The 22,390-nt window shown below is 40.1% G+C and overlaps 1 protein-coding gene across 5 annotated transcripts in view; it reads left to right on the forward strand.

The window, feature by feature from the left end:
* Positions 1-15,495, forward strand: part of MIER1 (MIER1 transcriptional regulator) — a 106,564-nt gene extending 91,069 nt beyond the window's left edge. For 4 of the 5 annotated variants that reach the window (XM_030205552.1, XM_030205551.1, XM_030205553.1 and 1 more), the window contains 6 exons: positions 1,825-1,976; positions 6,895-6,976; positions 8,198-8,292; positions 10,562-10,689; positions 13,313-13,452; positions 13,960-15,495. In XM_030205552.1, the coding sequence (XP_030061412.1) occupies positions 1,825-1,976; positions 6,895-6,976; positions 8,198-8,292; positions 10,562-10,689; positions 13,313-13,452; positions 13,960-14,288 (926 nt within the window). In that variant the 3' untranslated portion in view covers positions 14,289-15,495. Of the gene's footprint in view, positions 1-1,824; positions 1,977-6,894; positions 6,977-8,197; positions 8,293-10,561; positions 10,690-13,312; positions 13,453-13,738; positions 13,783-13,959 lie in introns of all 5 variants that reach the window. The other variant, XM_030205554.1, reaches the window with a different exon arrangement.
* Positions 15,496-22,390: the final 6,895 nt, after the last annotated feature.

Raw genomic sequence — 22,390 nt, forward strand, 5'->3', positions numbered from 1 at the left:
GCTATTGAGGCAGACATGGGGAAGCAACTGCTTGCCCCAGGATTTGTAGTATGGAGTGTTGCCATGATTTGGGTTTCTGTTTGGAAAACAGGATACTGGGCTAGATGGACCATTGGTCTGACCCAGTATGGCTACTCTTATGTTGTGATATATTACCTGAACAAACAAGGGAGAACAGATATGGACTTGGGCAGCTTCTCGAAACATCTCTATATGAGCAGTTTACCTAATTTGGCAAACAGAATTCTGTAGCAGACAAATTGAGCAGAGTACTTCAGCTTCACGAATGGTCCCTCAGCATCTCTGTAGTTCGTTAAATATTCCAACAGTGGGGGACCCCAGCAATAGATCTGTTTGCTTCTCCTCAGAACAACAAGCTTTGGTTTCAGAATATATGCTCCCAGCTGAACAGCCCCAGATGCCTTCTTGTTGCACTGGGGAACAGACCTATACACCTTTCCCCCGCTACCTCTCATAGGGAAAACTTCTCAAACTGTGTTGAGGCCAAGGGACCATGATTCTAATAGCTCCCTACTGGCTGTCAAGTCTGGTTCCCTCTTCACCTAGAGCAGTGGTTTCTAAACCTGGTCCTGGATACACCACAGCCAGTCAGGTTTTCCAGTGTACCCACAATGAATATTCATGAGAGAGATTTTCAGGCATACATTCTCACATCCCTCCCACCTCCTCTTGGAATTGTCTTAGCTTTAGTACTGTACTGCTGGTCCCATACTCGAGCACCGCCTCAAAGATTTAAAGTGACAGTGCACTTGGCAGTGACTGCACTGGGCTCCATAGGTGACATCGTCCACATGTGAGAATATATGCCTGCTGCCCTTGGAGAATACTTAGCTTTATCTACTTAGTCCTGATCACTTCCCTTGGTATAACTGAGCTTTTTACATGATACTCCTGAATGATAAATTTTTTTCTTTAATTTATTCATGTATCATCTTTGGTATGGAAGTCAAAATGGTATGGAGGAGTGGCCTAGTGGTTAGGGTGGTGGACTTTGGTCCTGGGGAACTGAGTTCATTTCCCACTTCAGGCACAGGCAGCTCCTTGTGACTCTGGGCAAGTCACTTAACCCTCCATTGCCCTATGTAAGCCGCATTGAGCCTGCCATGAGTGGGAAAGCGCGGGGTACAAATGTAACAAAACAAAAAAATAGTTCAAAAATAGGTATTTTAATTTATTCTGAATGTTATGTATTGGTACTACTTATTTTTTGTCTTCCGAGCATCACATTGTTGTAGATAATCCTATTGTTGTTTTTTTTAAGGGCTTTGTATTTTCAATTGTGTACAAGTACAGCAAACGATGCTTTTGTTCTTGGTAAAAGGTTGTACCCATGGTGATATGTTTTTGTATGTGTCAGGGCAAGGTCAAAATTTTTTACAGAAATTTAATCATTCTTAATACCATTGGGTGCTATTATGCATCTCGCCTCCTGCCATATATATGAAAACTACTGGACCTATAACTATCTTAGAATTTATGGAAATAACTTACGTTATTTTCTGCATGTGATACATAATGTTTGTATAGCATTTAAACATAGATCTCTTAATATTTGGCTCTGAAATCCTGTCTGCAGAATGTGACACCAGTATTTCTTTATCTAAGAGCCAGCCAAATATCAGATCTGAGCTGTGAGTCGTGTGGTCCTTTGAAATTTTGACCGATTGAGAATTGGTAGAGTGTGGTGGGATGGGATTAATAAACTACAACTTGACTGCACAGGGGGACATGATTATGTTATGATCAAACCTCAAGTTAAAAATAGCATGAGATGAGTTTGTATCCTACTTTTCTCTGTTTTAGTCTATGAAAATGATGATCAGCTTCTGTGGATACCTGATTTTCTATCAGAAGACAAAATAATTGAATTTCTCAGTGAAGCCTCAAGGCGAACAGGTGATGAGAGAGGTGTGGATGCAATTCCAGAGGGTTCACATATAAAGGACAATGAACAGGTATGTTTAACAAAAAGTAATCAGACTTTTATGTTGTTGGTTTTTTTTTGTTAAGTTAATTTTTAGCTGGGTTAGCTATGTTACAGCTTATACTGCTTTGTACCCTTTAACCTGCTACATTTATTGCTTAGATAGAAGCATCTCTGAACTTTTGGTGCTGAAAGAGCCATTTCTTAGGACAAAACAAAACTATTAGTGTTTCAAAAATATACTTACCTGTAAATAACTTAAAATGTTAACCATATATCATCTTTTTTTGTTACATTACTTGCGATTCCAGTATTTACAGCCCTATTTGGAAGATATCCTAAATTATTTTGCATACTGTATGAAACAATGTTTTATGATAGGCCTCGACAATTTTTATTGAAACTAGGAGTGAGCCAACAGCTGAAACATCTCCGCTGTCTCCCCTCTCTCATGCCTTTATTCCCATCAAAGTTCAAGAGTAGGAGAATCCCTGTTGAGGTGTGTTGTAGCTAGTTTTAGGGTCTAATACTTTAAGGCTGTTTTCCTGTTCTTTATCTGTGAGAAGAGAGAGCATAACAAATTAGGTCTTTTATGCACAATTGCACACAGCAGGCAGAAGCCAACATCTGCCTTACCCAGGTCCCCCTCCCCACCCACTCACCTCAAGCACCTAGACAGCTGTGTTTGAGGCTATTTTCAAGGCATCTCATTGTGATCAGGGTCCTCATCAGTCTTTGTCTTTATTGCATGTATAGCTCACCTGGTCTAATGTTCAATTAGTATCTCTCTTAATTCTGACTCTTGTTTGTTTTTTAACTGTATATCTTGTCAGTCTGTCTTTGACTTGATTGTAATCTCCAAGGAGTAAAGATGACCTATTATATGTCTGTACAAGTTAGTGAACTGTGTGATTTATAGGAGCGAAGGAGAAGATTGTTGGAGTCGGATCTTTGGGGGGAAGAGAGTTGATATATATTTCCCCACCCCTGCAGCCTACTAATTAACATCAGTGTCTGGGGTGACCACACCAATTTCATCTCCAGTGCCATCCCAGAGCTCGAAGCTTCCCAGGCTGCTCCTTCCCCCAACCCGGTCTGCAGCAGCAGTAGTGGAAAGCACATGGCATGGATTCACAGGCCTCACAGCAGCTATCCCCTTACAAATTTTTCTCGGTAACATGAAGCCCCATTCTTCAGGGCCCCACTAACCCCAGCTGAGAGTATTCTTGTTCGGTGATGTCCTAAATCGACAAGTTCCCTTGGCACTTATGTAATAAACCATCAGCTATAAATGTGATTTAATGTGACAATTTTAGTGCAGGTGGCTCTTTAAAAAATTATCATTCACTATACCAAAAACCATATATAAAGCCTTTATTCAAGGATAAGCAGGCCATATTCTCACATGTGGATGACGTCATCCATGTTGTCCGGTGCAGAGCATAAGAAAGAGCTAATATTGTTTTAAGAGCATGCGCCATGAGAGCACAGGACTAGCAGTCTCTTCTCATCCACTGTGAAAAGGGGATGCGCGATTTGTGGCTTCTCACACTGGTATGTGAGTACTTTTTATTTGAGCGGTTTGTGCCTTTCCTGGGAGATTTTTTTTTTCTCCTATTTTTTTTTTTGTTACATTTGTACCCCGCGCTTTCCCACTCATGGCACCTTCCTTTGTGTTAGGTACTTTTCCCCCACATAAGTTTTTGGGCTTCAGCTAACTGTCTTAAACTATACACAGAAAATAGTCTTCTACTATTTTTATATATTGTCTTAGTAATGAAAAAGTATTCCCAAAGAAGTTTGAACAGGACAGAAAACAAAAATGTTATCCACATACGATAATGAAAAAATGTTTAAAGACTGTAAGTAACCTTCCAAATAGCTCATGTAAACAATAAAAAGGTGTTACCCTTTCAAATGGAGGAGGTTTGCTGTCTGGTGTGAGGGCAAGGCCCTGGATCCCATTTGTTGCCCTACACAGACCCTGCTTGAATACCTTCTACACCTCTCTGAGTCTGGTCTCGAGACCAACTCTGTAGGGGTTCACCTTAGTGCGATTACTGCTTGCCATCATCTGGACAGCCTCTGGTTGCTCGCTTCATGAGAGGTTTGCTGTTGACAAAGCCCCCTGTCAGACTTCCACTTGTGTCATGGGACCTCAACGTTGTCCTCACCCAGCTGATGAAAGCTTCATTTTGAACCATTTGATTCCTGTCATCTGAAATACTTGACCTGGAAGGTCTTGTTTTTGGTGGCTGTTACTTCAGTTCACAGGGTCAGTGAGCATCAGATCCTAGTGGTGAATCCACCTTACACTAAGTTTCATCACAACAGAGTAGTTCTCTGTGCGCATCATAAGTTCTTGCCGAAGGTTATATTGGAATTCCATCTAAACCAGTCGATTGTCTTCCCAGACTTCATGCCCATCCTGGTGAAAGCCCTACCGACAGTTCACCCAGCTTTTTGTTTCTTTTGATCCCCACAGGATGGGGGTCACCATCGGGAAACGCACAGTCTCCAATTGGCAGGTAGATTGCATTTCATTCACTTATGCCCAGGCTGTGCTGACTGTTGAAGGTCATGTCAAGGCTCATAATGTCAGAGCCATGGTAGCGTCGGTAGCCCACTTGAGGTCAGCCTCTATTGAATAAATATACAAGGCTGCAAAGTGGTCTTCAAGCCACACATTCACATCTCATTACTGTCTTGAGCAGGACACCCGACATGATAGTCAGTTTGGACAGACAGGTGTGAGGATGTTATAATGCCGTTGTATCGCTCCATGGTGCGACCGCACCTTGAGTATTGTGTTCAATTCTGGTCGCCGCATCTCAAGAAAGATATAGTAGAATTGGAAAAGGTGCAGCGAAGGGCGACTAAAATGATAGCGGGGATGGGACGACTTACCTATGAAGAAAGACTAAGGAGGCTAGGGCTATACAGCTTGGAGAAGTGACGGCTGAGGGGAGACATGATAGAGGTATATAAAATAATGAGTGGAGTGGAACAGGTGGATGTGAAGCGTCTGTTCACGCTTTCCAAAAATACTAGGACTAGGGGGCATGCGATGAAACTACAGTGTAGTAAATTTAAAACAAATCAGAGAAAAGTTTTCTTCACCCAACGTGTAATTAAACTCTGGAATTCGTTGCCGGAGAAAGTGGTGAAGACAGTTAGCTTAGCAGAGTTTTAAAAGGGGTTGGACGGTTTCCTAAAGGACAAGTCCATAAACCGCTACTAAACGGACTTGGAAAACTCCAAAATTCCAGGAATAACATGTATAGAATGTTTGTACGTTTGGGAAGCTTGCCAGGTGCCCTTGGCCTGGATTGGCCGCTGTCGTGGACAGGATGCTGGGCTCGATGGACCCTTGGTCTTTTCCCAGTATGGCATTACTTATGTACTTATGTACTTATGTACTTATGCTACAGAAAATTGTTTGAGGTCTAGAATCCAACTGTACCTGCTCCCCCCTCCCCAAGGCCCATTTTGTTCTGTTCCTGGTTGCTCTCTCACACAGTTGTATATAGTTTCAGGTTAATTAGTATTACACCCTTGCCACATTCACATCTCATTACTGCCTTGAGCAAGGACACCCGACACGATAGTTTGGACAGACAGTGCTGCAGAATTTGTTTGCAGTCTAGAATCCAACTCTACTCCCCCAAGGCCCATTTTGTTCTGTTCCTGGCTGCTCTCTCACACAGTTATATATAGTTTCAGGTTAATTAGTATTACGCTCTTGCCGTAGCAAGGTCCAGTTGACCAGTGGTGGCTGTTTTTGGTGAGCCTGGTAGCTGGGGATTTCCATGTGTGAGAATATGGATTGCTGGTCTTCAGAGAAAGCGAAGATACCTGTAGCAGGTATTCTCTGAAGACTACAGGCCATTCATTCTCAAATACTCTTCCTCCTCCCTTTGTAATGGATTCCATGCTATAGTATTGTACTTCTGGGGTCTCGCTGTCGCGGAAGGCGGGAAGACACTTGCGCATGCGCTGTGGGAACGCGGCACATGCTCTTAAAGCAATATTAGCTTTTTTTAAATTCTCTGCACCGGGCAGCATGGATGACATCACCCACAATGGAGAATAAATGGCCTGCTGACCTCGGAGAATCCCTTCTACAGGTAAGTATCCTCACTGTTCATCAGGAATCAGTGTATTGTACTATGGGGTAATGATTGTGATTCCCCCTGTCGTAACAAAAACAACAAAACAAAAAGGGGCCACAGTTCCACAATCCACCTCACCAACAAAAATCAAAGGCCCTTGTCCCCTCTTAACCCCCTCCCATCCCCTCAGAAAAATCAAAGTGACTGTGCCCTCAGTGGCCCTTATTCTAGCCCTTCAGACCTCTGCACCCCCAACACAAAAATCAAGAGGCCTCATTGCCCCAACTCACACACTACTGTTTCCACCCAGTTTATCCCTTCCAGCAATGAAAATAGGGCCCAAAGAGAGCACTACTCCTTCTGCTCTGCTCCAGACATATTCCAAAATGGTGCTGGCTTGTCTCACATTCTTCAGTGTACATGCATTGCTTTTTGCATTGATTTTTGCTGACCCATAAATATTCATGAGCAGTTTGGTATGTATTTGCATGCTACATAGCTCATTTACACTTTTTGCACTTTAGACTGGATTAAGTTGCATCTGTGTTATGTGGTTTTAACGCACTTTAATACATTACCTATTGCAAGCATTGACATACTGTACTACATACCACCCCCAAACTCCCATTTTCTCAGGTACCTGCCTAAATTGTAAGCCCTCTGGGAAGAAGAGCTAATTGTGTATGTAGTTTATGTGGGAAAGGGGTGACAGTGAAGGTAAAAGTAAGTTCACTTGGCTTTTGTGGCAGAGAATATAGATGCATTGAAGACATTAACAAATGTCTAAAGCTGTTCTTTTATTCCACAGTACTAGTATGAAATAATGTATTTTTTCAGGCACTATATGAGTTGGTTAAATGCAATTTTGACATAGAAGAAGCCCTAAGAAGATTAAGATTTAATGTAAAAGCTGCTAGAGGTGAGTCCAGATTTATTTAAATTCTTCATTGCTCATTGTGATTTGCATTCATGCATGTTGCAAATGTTGGCGTCTACCTTTGTTGCCGACCAGCAACATATATAACATTTGCAATATATAATAATTCTCACCTCCAACGTTCTAATGTGCCTGGGGCCGTGCCTCCCTCAGAGGTGGTCTGCTAGTCAGGCATGCAGTGACGTCAGTGACAGCTGATTCCAGCGGGGCAACACAGACCCCCCCCCCTCGCCGCATCACCAACCCACCCCCCCCCCCCACCCGACGAGCATGAACACCCCGTGTCCCCTCACGAATCTCCCACCGAGTTCCACACTCCACCCTCCCTCTGATTTCAACCCCCAACCCCCCCCCCCCCCCCCCGCATTACGGCCTCCTGTACCCCCCTTCCATGACCCTGTTGACCCCCCTTCCCGCCAAAAAACATCCCCCGCCGCCGTCCAGTACCTGTGCTGACTGGGGGCCCCAACCCCCGTCAGCCAAAGTCCTGTGCTGGCCTTCGCGGCGTTGCTTCATTGATCTTCTGTTGAAGTTCCTCTGCGTCTGTCTGACATCAGACACACGCAGAGGAACTTCAACAGAAGATCATTGAGGAAGCAAAGCTGCGGAGGCCAGCACAGGACTTCGGCTGACGGGGGGTTGGGGCCCCCCGTCAGCACAGGTACTCCACGGCGGCGGCAAACTGTTTTCGCTGAGAAGGGGGGTCGACAGGGTCGCGGAAGGGGGTACAGGGGTCCGTAACACAGAGGGGGGGTGAAAAACGGAGGGAGGGCAGAGTCTGGAACAGCGAGGGAGGGTGGGGGATGGCCTTGCTAGCGCCCGTTTCCTTCCCTTAAGAAACAGGCATTTTTTACTAGTATTATATATTACAAAGTTCATAAGCAAGTATCTATCGAAGTAAAACTGATATTGACAAACATGTAATATCAGATAAAGCAAAAAAACTGGTCTAACTATAGAAGTATCCAAGTACATCTTGGTTTCTCATGTTTTATGTGAGACTCACAATAGGGAATCGTGTTGGTGAAACCAGTCTTTAGGAAAACAGTGTTCTGAAGTAATGTGCTTTGGTCTTCTGTGCTTTCAGTAATAGCAGTTGCAGTTTCTGTGGATTAATTTCTGGATTTTGATCTGTGTTCCTGAGTTTCTGAAAATACATTGTGCTGCTGTTTCAAGATTTGATTTTGTGTATTTTTATTTTAGAGGAATTGTCTGTCTGGACAGAGGAAGAATGTAGGAACTTTGAACAGGGGCTCAAGGCTTATGGGAAGGATTTTCATTTGATTCAGGCTAACAAGGTAAGATGTAAATTGTAAATAATTGAAGAGATAACCAATAGTGTGATTATCCACCATAATATGAGTACAAGAATTGTAATACAGACAGCGTGACAACTTATGAAGAGCACTGTTTGAATGTGCTCCTCGGGTGGTTGTAGCAGGGAGAGCTGTGGAAATTCCAAGGGAAACGCACAATGATGGAAAATGAATAGTACTGGTTTGTGCTGTCCTCTATAATTCCAAATAGGTTTATTTGCAATAATTAACCTAATTATATCCTCCTACATATGGAATAGAGTGTATCGAGAGCACCATTCAGACTCATTAACATCTTCCAGAGCTTAGTGTGGGGTCTCTTTGCTATATATATATAAAACCAAGAGGTCAGGTGCTTTGCTAATTCAAAACAACATGGAATAGACGTTGAAAAACATTCTGCTGTGCCAAATAGTCTAGTGTTGCAATTTTTGCCACTGGAATGAAATTAAGAATAGGATATACTCTTAACCCTCTAAGTCTATCAAGGGGGAAAACTCACAGCGTGGTTTACACTCTTCACATATGTTTCTCCACCTCTGCTATATGTTGTAATTTCTTGTTTAAACCTGGAGTGGAAAAACTGATAAATGTAAGTGCCAGATTGAAGTGCTTGATTTTGCTGAAGGAGTTTTTCCTGGGGAGATAAAGCGGTATATAAGAATTTTAAATAATATTTTCTCAAACTCTCAATAATAAGTTTTTGTACTGTGTATATCTCAATTTTTTAACTTTTTCAGGTAGAGCATTTTCTTCATTCCAATAAAGCAGATTTTCTCACACCAGTAAATGAGCTTGAACTTATATTTTAAGAGAGACATGTAGGCAGAAGTTTTAAAAAAACGTTTTGCAGTAAAATATCAAAAACACACCCTCCAGAAAGGGGGAACTATGATAGAAGTGTACAAATACCTCTAAGTAATGAATGCACAGGAGAAGAGCCTCAATAGAAATGAAGGATTGGAATAAGGTATCATGGGATAAGAGTGAAAGATGGAAGACTCAGGTTTAATCTAAGAAAATATTTCTTTAAAATATTGGTAGATACATGGCATCCCGATAGAAGTGGTAGAGAGGAGAATGGTGCATGGGACAAGCACAGAGGCTCTCTGAGGGAGTGGAAAGGATTGTAATGCTGAGCAGGAGGTGAGGATGGGACACTGTACAGACAATTGTGGTCCTTATCTGTTTAGTAAGACTAACAGATACATGATTTCAGGTTCACAGTGGAACATATGTTGTTCATACCTATGTGACTAACATATTTAAATATGCAATATAAAACTGGTTCTAGTCATGTTTAATTCTAGCTTTAAGTAAAGTACACCCTGAAACACCAGACAGCAGTTATTGGAGAGGCAGCATAGTTAAGGAATCCTTTAAGTATGTGAAAATGGTAAAAATCATAGTATTACAGGACTGAAGCTTAACTTGAGCTTCTAATGAACTGTGCAGTTGTGCTTCTGGACTGTAATACCAGGTCTAAGAGTTAACTTTCAACAAGAAAAGTTAGCTGTTAGATTAGCAATAATCTGGAAACTAGTTTCTTCCCCTCCCCCCACCCCCATTTTGGAAATGGAACATCTTTGCACTAGATATAACAAAGTTACTCATCTTTAGTAGGTGTTCTCCAAAGACAGCAGGCCAAGTATTCTCACATCTGGGTGACATCATCCGACAGAGCCCGATGCACTGGGCTCCATCGAATAATGTCACACCCATATGTGAGAAACCATGTCCTGCTTGTCCTTGGAGAAAGCGAAGTTACTTACCTGTAGTGTGTGTTCTCCGAGGACAGGAGGACATGTTTTCACATGTGGATGATGTCATCTGACGAAGTTCCGTCAGATGACATTGCACACGTGAGAATATAGCTGTCCTGCTTGTCCTCGTAGAATGATTTTTCATCTCTTCATTCTGTTTGACCACCCTTTATGGATTATGCCCAGCAACATAAGAAACAACTTTGTTGTTTCTCATGTATGTTCTGATTGTTGTTCATTCGTGCAGGATGTGTTAATATAAGTTGAAAGAAAAGTGATGACAAACTTAGAACTGTTTAACTTGGATGAAAAAGGGCTTTCACTGAAAGACTTAAAACATGTGGTGGAAATTGTTTATATATAATACAAATAAAATATAACAGGCTTGGATCAGCTGCAGGTCGAACTCATTGGTAGGAAAGTATTTTAATTATTGAATTTCCATCATACCTTTTAGGTAACAAAAATATTTGACATGTATTCTCTAGGTTAGAACAAGATCTGTTGGAGAATGTGTGGCATTTTATTACATGTGGAAGAAATCAGAGCGCTATGATTTCTTTGCTCAGCAAACACGATTTGGAAAAAAGAAGTATAATCTTCACCCTGGTGTAACGTAAGATCAACTATTTCCTCATGTACTAGTACCAGGGAAAATAGTGGTAGTGGTTATGATAACTTTGTATAGCTGTCAGTGGGATAGAGACCAAAACTTCTTATCTGTGGAGGTCCGAGGCTTAGAAAAGAAATTAAATGTGTGTGTGTGTGGGAAGGGGATAGTGAATTCAGATTTTTTTTTTTTTTTTTTAAGGATAAGTTGAACAAATATGAAGTGACTAAACAGGCTTGTAAGGATTTGAGAGAGAACTATGTGGGAAGAAACATGTAGAAAATACCTAATGCTGTATTTGAACTATAAGAAAATTGTGTTAATATTTGCATGACCATAAAGAATCATCATTGTACAAAGCTGGCATATTGTAAAACTGTTCTAGTTTCCATTTGGCAGAAATATTCACTCTTTAAAAAAAAAAAAAACCTTCACTCAAGAAATCGCAATCAAAACCTTTTTGAAAATTCACTCTAACTGTTAAGTCTAATGAAAAAAAGAAGACCATTGCGCCCAAAGCACAACACAAGAACAAAGAAAAACAATTGGGGGAGACCAATGTAATTCCAACCAGAGGAAACGATTTATTGATAGTACTAAAAGTATGTAAGATACAAAGACTGATAAGTCCAAAATATCAAGAAGACTGAATGGACTTCTGAGGCAGGCGCTTGCTGCGCCGAAACACATGACTGCGTCAAGTCCATTCAGTCTTCTTGATATTTTGGACTTACCAGCCTTTGTATCTTACGTACTTTTAATATTATCAATAAATTGATTTCCCTGGTTGAAATTACGTTGGTCTCCCCAATTGTTTTTCTTTGCTTTTGTAACTATTAGTCTGTCACACTGGTGGTTCAGCATAGTCCTGGTGCAACTGCATGTTGATAGTGTATGATACAGATGACATTTGTGCCTGCCCTGGAAAGAATTGTCAGTAGAACTCAAAAGATTTTCATATGAGCTTGTGTTGAGATTTAATCATTCATCCTGGAAAGACATTTAGGGCTGGATATTTAAAGGGATTTATCCATTTAGCAGCAGCCACTGAACATAGAAGTCTCTGATCTATGAATTTTCAGTTGGTGCAGTATATATTGTTAAACCACTTGATTATATGGATAGCAGCTGACTATTGTCACTATAGATATAGTAACAGCACAGCGAGAGCTCTACACACATTCAGCGCCACTGCCACCCATCCAGGCAACAGTTTGAACAAATGCCAAAGTGTTTAAATATTGACCTGTTAATATATTGAAACACAGTTATTTGGAGATATTGCAAAGAGCATATTAAAAACAAAATTCATGTGCAAAGTAAATGGGAAGGAAGTTGTGCTAGGGAAATAATTTGATATTCATGCTTCAGGAAGTTTTTGCAAACAGCCTTGATAGAATTCAAGCATGCTTGGCACAGAAGACATGGTTAAGAGCAAGGGAGGAAAGTGAGCAGTGTAAACTGCTAATTTGTACCTTGCCATTTAAAAAAAAAAAAAAAAAGAAAGGTATTTTATTTGTGAATTTGAGTTTAACAAACCTTGCTGGGTCAGACGAGCCCAGCATTCTGACTCCACCAGTGGCCAATTTGGGTTACTGTAAAACACTTGCAGATCCCACTGCAGCTCCATGTCATCTTGGGCAAGCCACTTAAGCCTCCATTGCATCAGGTACAGGCTTAGACTATAAGCCCTCCAGGAACAGAAAAACTATACCTGAATGTACACCGCTTTGATAATTTTCGAGCTTGTAGGCGATATACAAATAATAATAATCCCAGAGATAAAGATCCCAATTCACTTTTGCTCATACCCAGATGTAAGATTAGCTTTTCACAAGTTTGTATGTCTAGTAATTGTTTATATACTTTTCCTCCAGAAATGTGCTTAACAAACCACCTTTTCTGTCGTTTCAGGATTTAATTTAGTTGGTGCAGTGTTTTAGTAGTGGTATTCAGAGCTAGCCCAACTACTAGGCATCTGCCTAGGGTGACACATTGTGGGATGGTGGGTTTTGGAAGTGTCTCTATGGATGATCCAGGACGACCAGTCTAGGACCTTCAGCATCTGCATGTGATCAAGACCCACCGGGTCCTCTCCTCACTAAACTGGTTTGGAGAGGGGAGGACCCAGTGGGCCTTGAGCATCCATGGAATGCTCAAGGCCCTGTGCTGACCATGATGAATCTTCTGTGGTCTCGTTGACTGTCATGACTCTGCCATCTCAGATGGGAGTAAGGAAGGGAAAGAAAGCTGCTGGACACCTGGAGTGGGTGTAGGAAAGTAGGAGGAGAGATTCTGGACACTTCAGTGGGAAGGTCTTGAGCCACCCCTTGGTGGAAGAGGGAGGAGGCACATGGTTGAAGCTTTGCATAGGTTATTAGATAACCTTGGGCCAGTCCTGGCAGAATTGGTCATGTAGAGAACCAGATTATTTGTTGATTGTGTACCTTTTTATTAACACAAGGGTGTAGAACATGAACTTCGAAAATTCAGATATGATTTGCTGATGGTTGTGGGATTGGAAGAGATGTTTGTGTACAAAGAATACAACATAGTATATGTACACAGCTAAATTTTACTTTGAGATGTATAAAGGCAGTCTTGTGTAGTTATTATTTTGTTCTTTCAGAGATTACATGGATCGTCTTTTAGATGAAAGTGAAAGTGCTGCTTCTAGTCGGGCACCATCCCCTCCTCCTCCTACTTCAAACAGCAGCACCAGTCAATCTGAGAGGGAGGATAGCACAGCCAGCAACAGCAATCAGAATGGTAAGCAACCAAATGTCTCTTCTCTCCATGTGACTATTTCCTTTTCAGAAACTCACCAGCATCAATTAACCTGGAAAATATATGATTTGTGCACTTGACATTATGCCTCTAATTAGAAGCTGTGAAAGTAACCTGAAGCGTTTGAAATGTTTCTCTACTTCCCACATACCTACACCTCTTATCCTTAGATAGTTGTTCCTGTCTACACTTTACTACCAGAAGAATTTGAACAGTCTTGTTTAGTTTCTCAAAAAGTGACAGTTTTCTCTCCCTCATCACCTTGCAGTAGACAAGATGGCAGGCTGGGGCTGGTATACAGCTCACTCTAAGGTAACATCATCTTGCTTTTACTCCCTGTAATTAGTCATTTTTAAGCAAAAGTACACAAACATATTAAATGTATGCCCTTATAAATTTAATGTATTTGTTTCTTGACCCTTTACATGTGACTTAATCTCTTAGGTTTTTGTGATGTACAATAATTTACAGTTTTCTTTTAATCTTTAGGTGTATCTGCCCATGTCTCGACTGAAATATCAATTAAAGACGAAGCAAAAATTGAAGGATTACATGTCAATGGACCCATTAACAACAACAAGGAACCGCCTCACTCAGATATAGATAGCAATGGCTATGAAACAGAAAACATTTCCAGTGACCCCAAAACTCTGCACATGAATGCCAGAAACGAAAATAACATTGAAGAAAAAATTGAGAGGCCTGGGAAGAGGCGAAGAATTAACAGCAATGACAAGGAGGGTCCAGGTTCCTCAGAGTTTTTCCAGGAATCGTTTTCGCAAGGGAAATTTGAAGAATTGGAAACTTTGGATGACTGAATGTGAGACCATTTCTATTTCAAGGAGTAAATTCTGGGATATCCCCAAAAATCCAATTTTCAGGGTTGGTGGGTAACCTTAACAAACTGATTTTTAGGAGCAGTCTGCCAAGTTGTTCTAAGGTCTTTATGTGACTTGGAATCCAGCTACTGTTTTGGTTTTTTTTTTTTCCTTTTTCACACCCAGAAGGTAAAAGGAAATGCTACAGAAGGAAGATCATTTGTTACTGAAACAAACGTTACATATAGGCCGCCTTTGCAAAAGCTAGGCTTTGAGATATACTGATACAGTGCTTTTGTGCAAATAATGAATTGGCCCATATTCATGTAAAAATGCTGCTGTTGACAGAACTCATTTAGAAAAGAGTATCTGAAATCTGTTGTAAAGTTAAGGAAGCCCATGGATCCTGAAAGTTATATTTGATGACATTTTTATATATAGAAGTTTAAACAATAAATCGAGTCAGGTTTGTTTATGTAAATTGTTGACATCAATGATGTCTTTACATATTCCTATCTGGGCTAAAGAAATACATTCTGTATTTTTCCAGATTTCTTTGTAGCCTTTGAAAGATTTTTACAGTACTTGTGTCTTTCCTGAACCGTTCTTTCTTAAACAGAACTTGTATACTTCATAACTTGTACAGTTGACCTTTTATCATACCAATCAATATTCTGAAAGTCTGCTTCATTTCATTTTGCAAATGCTGTTTTTTTTAGTGACTGAATTTCTAGTGTCTTCATGTTTCCTATCTGACTGAATATAATGTTCATATTTAAATTATGAGATTCAGATTTTTCTACATTCAAATGAATGATGAATTTTAAAGTAGTGGAATTAAGCATAACATTTGGATTGCACAAGCTTTCTTGCATTTATATTTTTTGATTTAGCAAGACAAAGGCAAAATGTCAGCATTTAAATTCACTTAGCTTTGTTTGGCCAGGGTCCTGGACTGGATTGTTGATTGAACTCTGATGCAATTTGCTTGTGCAAGTTTACACCAAGTAGAAGAAGGGGTTACATGGTTCTGGTTGTGTAGGATAGGAAGGAATGTACATGAAATGATTACTTTTGAGGCAGTCTCTCCAAATAAGTTAGTTTTGTGCATACCACTAATGGTAGTGAACCTCATTCCTAAGCCAAGGTATTTGGAAAATGATCTCTCTCAAAATTTACTGGTTACTGTGTTATTAGAATATATATATATATATATATATATATATATATATATATATATATATATACACATACACACACACACACACATTCTAATATAATCCCATTCAAGTATAAACTGAGAGAAGCTCCCCCCCCCGCCAATTAACTCAAACATAAACTGGGGCAGGGAGTTTATATTCAAGTGTATGGTGACTTCCTTCCCCACAGTTACCAGCATTTCTTCCTCTACCCCTGAGAGTCTTGGAGAGGGTGGGAGCTTTGCAGGCCTCCAGCAAGCACAGATGCTCAAAGCCCTGCACTGGCTCAGCGCATAACTTTGTCACCATCAGCTGAAGGAGGTAGGAACTTGAACTCAACTACAGGGAGGAAATGCTGGTAACCATGAGGGAGGGGGGGAGTGAAAGATGAGACTGAAATATAAACCAAGCCCCCCCCCCCCCCCCATTTTTGTGCATTTATTTTTGGACCAAGGAAATCTGTTTATATTCAAGTATGTATATATGTGTGTGTGTATATATATATATATATATATATATATATATATATATATATATTTTAGAGTACATGCTAGTGCTAAATTATTTTAAGTCAGATGTCAGTAACTCCCAGCACACATACCAACTCTGCTACAACACATTGATCTCGCCTAACTTCCAGTAATACAAATAATTTAAAAAGTTGCACGCCATCTATGCTACTTTCACCATGCAAAAGCCATCCTGAATTCAGGGGAGAAAGTGTGCAGAAGGAAGTGGATTTGAGGACAGGTGGGACTCTCTTATCTCTTGAAGAGGCTCCTCTGGGACATCAGACTCTTACCCCACGGTGACTGGTTCTTTACAGAGGGTCCTTCACAGTGACGTAACCACTGGTGCTCTGGGCCCAGACCCACTCAAAATTCTTGCACACTTGTTGTTGGCTGGTGACAATCCCCAAGCCCCACCAGTTGCAAGGGTCCTCTGGCAGCAAGAACGGCTCTCTTTCCCACTTGCACTGGCTACACACTGCTGTCGCACTGGCCTCCCCCTGCCACACACTCTATTTTCATGCGGTGTGAAAACCGAGCATGTGCAAATGGGCAGCAGGAGCGCGTGGACAGTGCCGCCTGTTGGAGCAAGAAGGAGGGAGCTGTTCTTTTTGCCAGAGGACCCCTGCAGCTGGTGGGGCTTGGAGATCCCAAAGCACAGGTATTTACTGTAAAGGTTTGACGGCATGGGGGGGGGGGGGGGAGTTGTTGAGACTATACAGTACATGTGCCCGCCCAGTGGCCCATCCAAAATTTGATGTCTGGCTATGCCTCTGGTCCTTTATCTATGGCACAGCAATATTACTATGAATGATGTTACCTTTGAGTACTTGGCCCAAAAAAGGTTGCCATTCCATGTTTTAGAAAGTAATTATGTGGGTCTGGGCTTCCTCTTATTCTGTGCACGTGGGAAAAATATTCTGATAATTCAGGCACCAAATGGTCAAGAGCCTAAATAACAGATTTAAAACTTGGTGGCTGGTATTTAAAGGGTTTATGTTTCTAACTTTGAGAGTTAGATTCTTAAATGGCTTCTTTGAAAATTTACTAGGGCTGAGTAAATATATGCTCAAAATTTTGCTAAACTCCTAAATTTAGTAGCCTAAAAAGTGGAGGTAACAGGCAGATTTAGAACAAGGAGAAAAAGTTTAAAAGCTACCACTGGCACCTTAGGCTCCTAAATCTACGTAAATGAATGACAGGCCTAAATTTAGGATCATAAATGTTATGCTGAAAACTTAGGCTCTTACATTTAACTGTAAATAGGAGACAAAGGGGCCCTTTTTGTAAGTCAGGCTAAGAAGTGGCCAGCACTGTTGTCAGCTTGTGAGTTTCCCACACGCTCAGCCACTTTTAGCACAGTAAAATGACTGCGTTTCTATATTTTCCTTAAATGCCACACTAATTTTACAATTAGTGTGTGCCATTATCGCAGGAGCCCTTACTAATGCTTATTTTGTAGGCGCTGAGGGCCATATGAACGCAGTGGATAATAAATACCTTTGGGGAGAGAGACAAATCTTTTGAGCCAGGAGGCAGGTTTTAATCTCCCCCTCTGATTAGGTCTCTTGAATGGTAACCCTTGTCATTATCAGAACTTCTGGTTACATTGGTTCTGTTAAAGGGTTCCTACTGTAATCTAATTCTGTATTTGGGAATCGGGTATTGAGGGAAATATGGGCTTTTCATGTCTATCACTTGCCATCAAATTATGTGCACAAGATTCTGAAATTAAGGGTTAGATCTGGAGTATAACTTTTGGATATTAGCCATTGAAGTGCAGGTACACTGTTTGAAATTCTGCCTCTAAGGAAATAAATTTAAATAAACATTCTAGGTTTTTATGAAGTTTTGTATACAACTTACTACCCATTAGACCGAAAGTGTCTTGGAATAGTAATACTTTATTAAGTAGTACATGCCAAGATTTAGCTATCCAGAACTTGGAGGGCTGGCTTTATCATGAAAGTGTTGATAGATACATCAATGTGAAAATCTGTGTAGTAATTTATTCAGTTTGATATTGGCATTCTTTCCTTAATAACCCTGCATATATCTATCAAAGAGCATATCCTTCCTTCAGAATGCATTATATTAGAGGAATAGTGGCATTGGGCTTCATATAACAGCTCAGTCTGTTTCTTCCCACCCAGAATTAAGTATTTCAAGTACAAGCATATGTAAACATTTTTTTTCATAGATCATCCTTTTTATACAACACGTATTCATCTGCCAAAGTGAGATTGGTGGAGGGAGTAGTTTTAATTATTTCTTCTGGTTCAGACAATTGAAATCCAAAGTGTGGGCACTGCAGCCTTATATCAAAGATTGGTCATGAGAAAATGCTTTGTAATGAGGGTCTTTGTGTACTTTTAAAAATTAATCAGAGACCTATTTTCAATTTATTTTTTGTATGCATTTTGTTTGCAAATTTATGAAATGCTTGCAAACTGAATTTATTATAGAGTTTATAAATATAACCTCAGGCTTTTTTGCAGATTAGGGTACTGTGTATATTTTCAGAAGAGTTGCTTCTTGTTTAAAATATGTCTTTAAAGTCTGTTGGTAAAAGTGAAAAAAAAAATTTAAATCTGACATTCCAAAAATAGGCAATGCTGAGCTATTCCTTACAGATACTTAAATGTAACTTGCATTGTTTATACTGTTTCTGACAATGTAAATCATCAAAATGCAGCCATTTATAACTTGATATGTCATTGCACTAATACTGTTTGAAATTCTGGTAATGTAGCAACTAGCAACATTTTTTCATTTGTTTAGGAACTGTATTTAATATGATTTGGAACTGATTTTGCTGGCTTCTAAAATGCATTGGAAAGTAAGTGGCTCGATGTACTTGTGGTACTTATGTTCATTTTGTCTAGCTTTATCATGATCTGTCCATCTTGAGATCAGTTGTTCGGTTTCATGAAGTGCTTTTTTAAGAGTTTAGACTGAGTGAAAATAAGTTTGCTCAGTCTAAAAGCTTTGTTGAGCCTTGTTATTAAGGGGCCCTTTTACTAAAGCTTAGCATTCACTAACTGCTAAGAAGCCCATAGATATAAAATAAGCTTCTTGGCATTTAAAGCCCCTTTTTACAAAGCGGCGCTACTGAGTAGTGGCGCGCTGAATCCAGAGAAGCCCATTCAGTTTCCATAGACTTATTCGTATTCATTGCATACTAATCGGTAGTGCTGCTTAGTAAAAGGAGCCCTTAGTGCACACTAAGCTTTAATAAAAAGGGCCCCTAAAAATGGTATTTAAGGGGAGGGAGAGAGAGAGGACAATTAGTTAAAAATCCAGTTTTATAAACTTTCATGCATACTTTTGCACTGTTCATATGTCCCTAAATTTCTTACCCAGTTCCTGTCTGCAATTCTGGAAAAGCTTATTAAACTATTTTTTAAAAAATATTGTGTGTTTTTTTTTCTGATGATAGTAAATATGTAGTAGTGTGGCACACTTGTATTAATTTTTTTATTTATGGCATTTCAACAAATCCAAACAATCAAACCACTTGTCTAGAAAAAAAAAAAGTTATAGGGAAATTAATAAAACAGACAAATCTAATAAAATCTTTTAAGGAAATTTTGCTCACCTCAAGTCCTCAATTTAGGATTCAATACAATCAAGAAGGATTAAGGAAATATTAAAAATAAAAGGAAAAAGGGGAAACAAAACAGAACCTGTACCTATTTCAACAGATAATTACTTTTTATTGAACAATCCCAGACAATGCCCTGGTGGTCAAAAAAGTGATGGAGATGGTTCCTAAAAAACATATTTACAGACTAATATATTATGCATTTACAGGAAAATTTTAAATGCCCCCAACTGAAGAATCCCAGCATGAAATAATAAAAATGAACTCTGCCTCTTCTGGGGCTCCTGATAAATATCGGGGAAGTACCAACATTTTTGCAGCCATAATTTGCTTTTCCTTTTTAAAGTATATTTTAAAGAGCCGAATCCCTGTCAAAACTTGTAGCTAAAGTAATAACAATAGTAGCAAAGGTTCAACCCTGCAGTCCAGAATGATCCCTAGAAGATTCCACGCAGTCAAGATAGATTACCTTCAGCAGTACCAGTTCCATGTTTCTTCTCTGGCAGATCAGTTCAGACAGTTGGTACCATTGAGCACTTTTAAGTAAATATTTTTTGCAGTATATTCCTTGCAGAAAAATCTTAAATTTGCACTGCCAATTATTTTCTCCTTATTTTCAACTTTAAAATCTTATTGCAGTTATATCTGCATTCGAGAAACAGATTTATCTCAATTCTTCAATTTGCCCGCTATTGTACTGACCTTTTTAAGTTCAGGCTCCTTAATTTTAACTTGTGTTCTCAAAACATTGACAATTGGAAGAGGTGTTTTCCCAAAGTCTGATGTAGCTAGCCATATAGGGGGAAATTTTATATAAGTCACCAAACATTAGGTGCTAATTTTGTCTAAATTCTCAGCACAAAAAAGCATTCTAATGGATGTAAGGTGCTGAAATGTGGAAGAAAAGGCAGATCCATGTGAAAACATCCGTATCTTTCAAAAACGTGGTAAATAAATCCAAATATATTTATAGAATAGAGCCTAACTGTTTGCATGAATCTGCAAAGGGACATGACCATGGGAGGAGTGTGGTCAGGCCAGGAGTGTTCCCTTAAAATGCAAGCAGTGTTATAGAAATTTGGGGGATCCACTCTCAACTTGTGCGCTGGGACTTACACCTGGTTTCAGTTGGTGTAACACCTCACACCCAAAGTTGAGCACTAATCCCAGCGCTTTATAAAGGATGCTGATCCAGGAACACCCTTTATAGAATGCCATTTATAGAATTTTCTCCATAGTGTCCACTCATCTGTCTGAGGGTTTATTCAAAAGAGAACCCAGAAATGATAAGGAAGCAATTCTCACAGTTTTACATCATCTCTTTGCTACTTATTTGAGATCAGCTTGGGTCTCCAACAGGTTCTCTCAATGGGTGTTCACTTTCTCCTGCGTAAAGATGATGATCCACAGCATCTTCAGCAACAGCTCCCTGAGGCCCTGCCATATTCCCCACCTCTCTAGCTCACCATTTTCCCTCCTTCAATGGGTTCCGCACTTCTAGGATGGGGAGCTTGCTTCTCATGGCTGCAGGGGTGGAGGTGTCGAGTCCTGGCTCAATGAGACTTCTGGTCCTACAAATTGTTTCAGCCCTCCTTTTTGGGGCCCAGCCCATACAGACTCTGCTCCATACAGTTCAAACTCCTCTTATTGACTTATAAGTGCATTCACTCTGCAGCTTCTCAGTACCTCCCTACACTCCTCCCCGGGAACTCCATTCACTGGGTAAATCTCTCTTATCTGCACCCTTCTCCACCGCTAACTCCAGACTCCGTTCCTTTTGCTGCATCATATGCCTGGAATAGACTTCCTGAGCCAGTACGTCAAGCTCCATCTCTGGCCGTCTTCAAATCTAAGCTAAAAGCCCACCTTTTTGAATCTGCTTTTAACTCCTAACCCTTATTCACTTGTTCAGAACCCTTATTTTATCATCCTCACTTTAATATTTCTTGATCTCTCATTTGTCCTAATTAGATTGTAAGCTCTGTCGAGCAGGGACTGTCTCTTCATGTTCAAGTGTACAGTACTGTGTATGTCTGGTAGCGCTATAGAAATAAGTAGTAGTAGTAGTTGCTGTCCTTTGTGGACAACAACTTGATCATCAGGCCAGCTTGAGGAGTGGCTGATGGCTGGGAAGCGTCTGCATTTCTGTCCTCCCTTTCATTCGCCCATAGAAGTGAATTTCTTTCAGCAATGCAAGGTGTAAGGTCTACAGCAGTTTGATACTACAGCATTCACATTATTATTGGGAGACATAAATTTAGTATTTTTCAGTACTTCTAACTGCAATGTTCAAGACTTTTGACTTTGAGTCAGGGTTTTTATTTTTCATCTGTACAAATTACACATGAGAAGGGCCACCAGTTGGATTTGATTGCATATATTGCATGTTTATCTACTCCCCTGGTTATTGAATTAGGACAATGGTCACCCTCACTATGGTCTGATCACTATCTTGGATTTTACAATTAGATGGTATTGTCGACACTTGGGGGTTCATCAAAGTATAGGTAATTTTGCTGCCAGTAAAACAGATTATACAACTAGGAGCAACATTCCAGGAAGTATGTTTTGGAAGGCAGTGGATAGTTATTTGAATTGACAGATATTAGATGCAATTGCTCCCTTACAAACCAAACAAACATTTAAGGGACAAATGATTTTGCTCTGACCTGTTGACTTTAAAAAAAAAAAAAAAAGCTTGCAGGAAACTAGAAAGGATCTGGAAAAGGGATAGGACAAGAAATAAGTCCCAATGGGGACAGACAACAATTATAAACTTCCATAGCGTCC

The sequence above is a fragment of the Microcaecilia unicolor genome, chromosome 6 (assembly GCF_901765095.1).
Source record: "Microcaecilia unicolor chromosome 6, aMicUni1.1, whole genome shotgun sequence".
Taxonomy (NCBI): domain Eukaryota; kingdom Metazoa; phylum Chordata; class Amphibia; order Gymnophiona; family Siphonopidae; genus Microcaecilia; species Microcaecilia unicolor.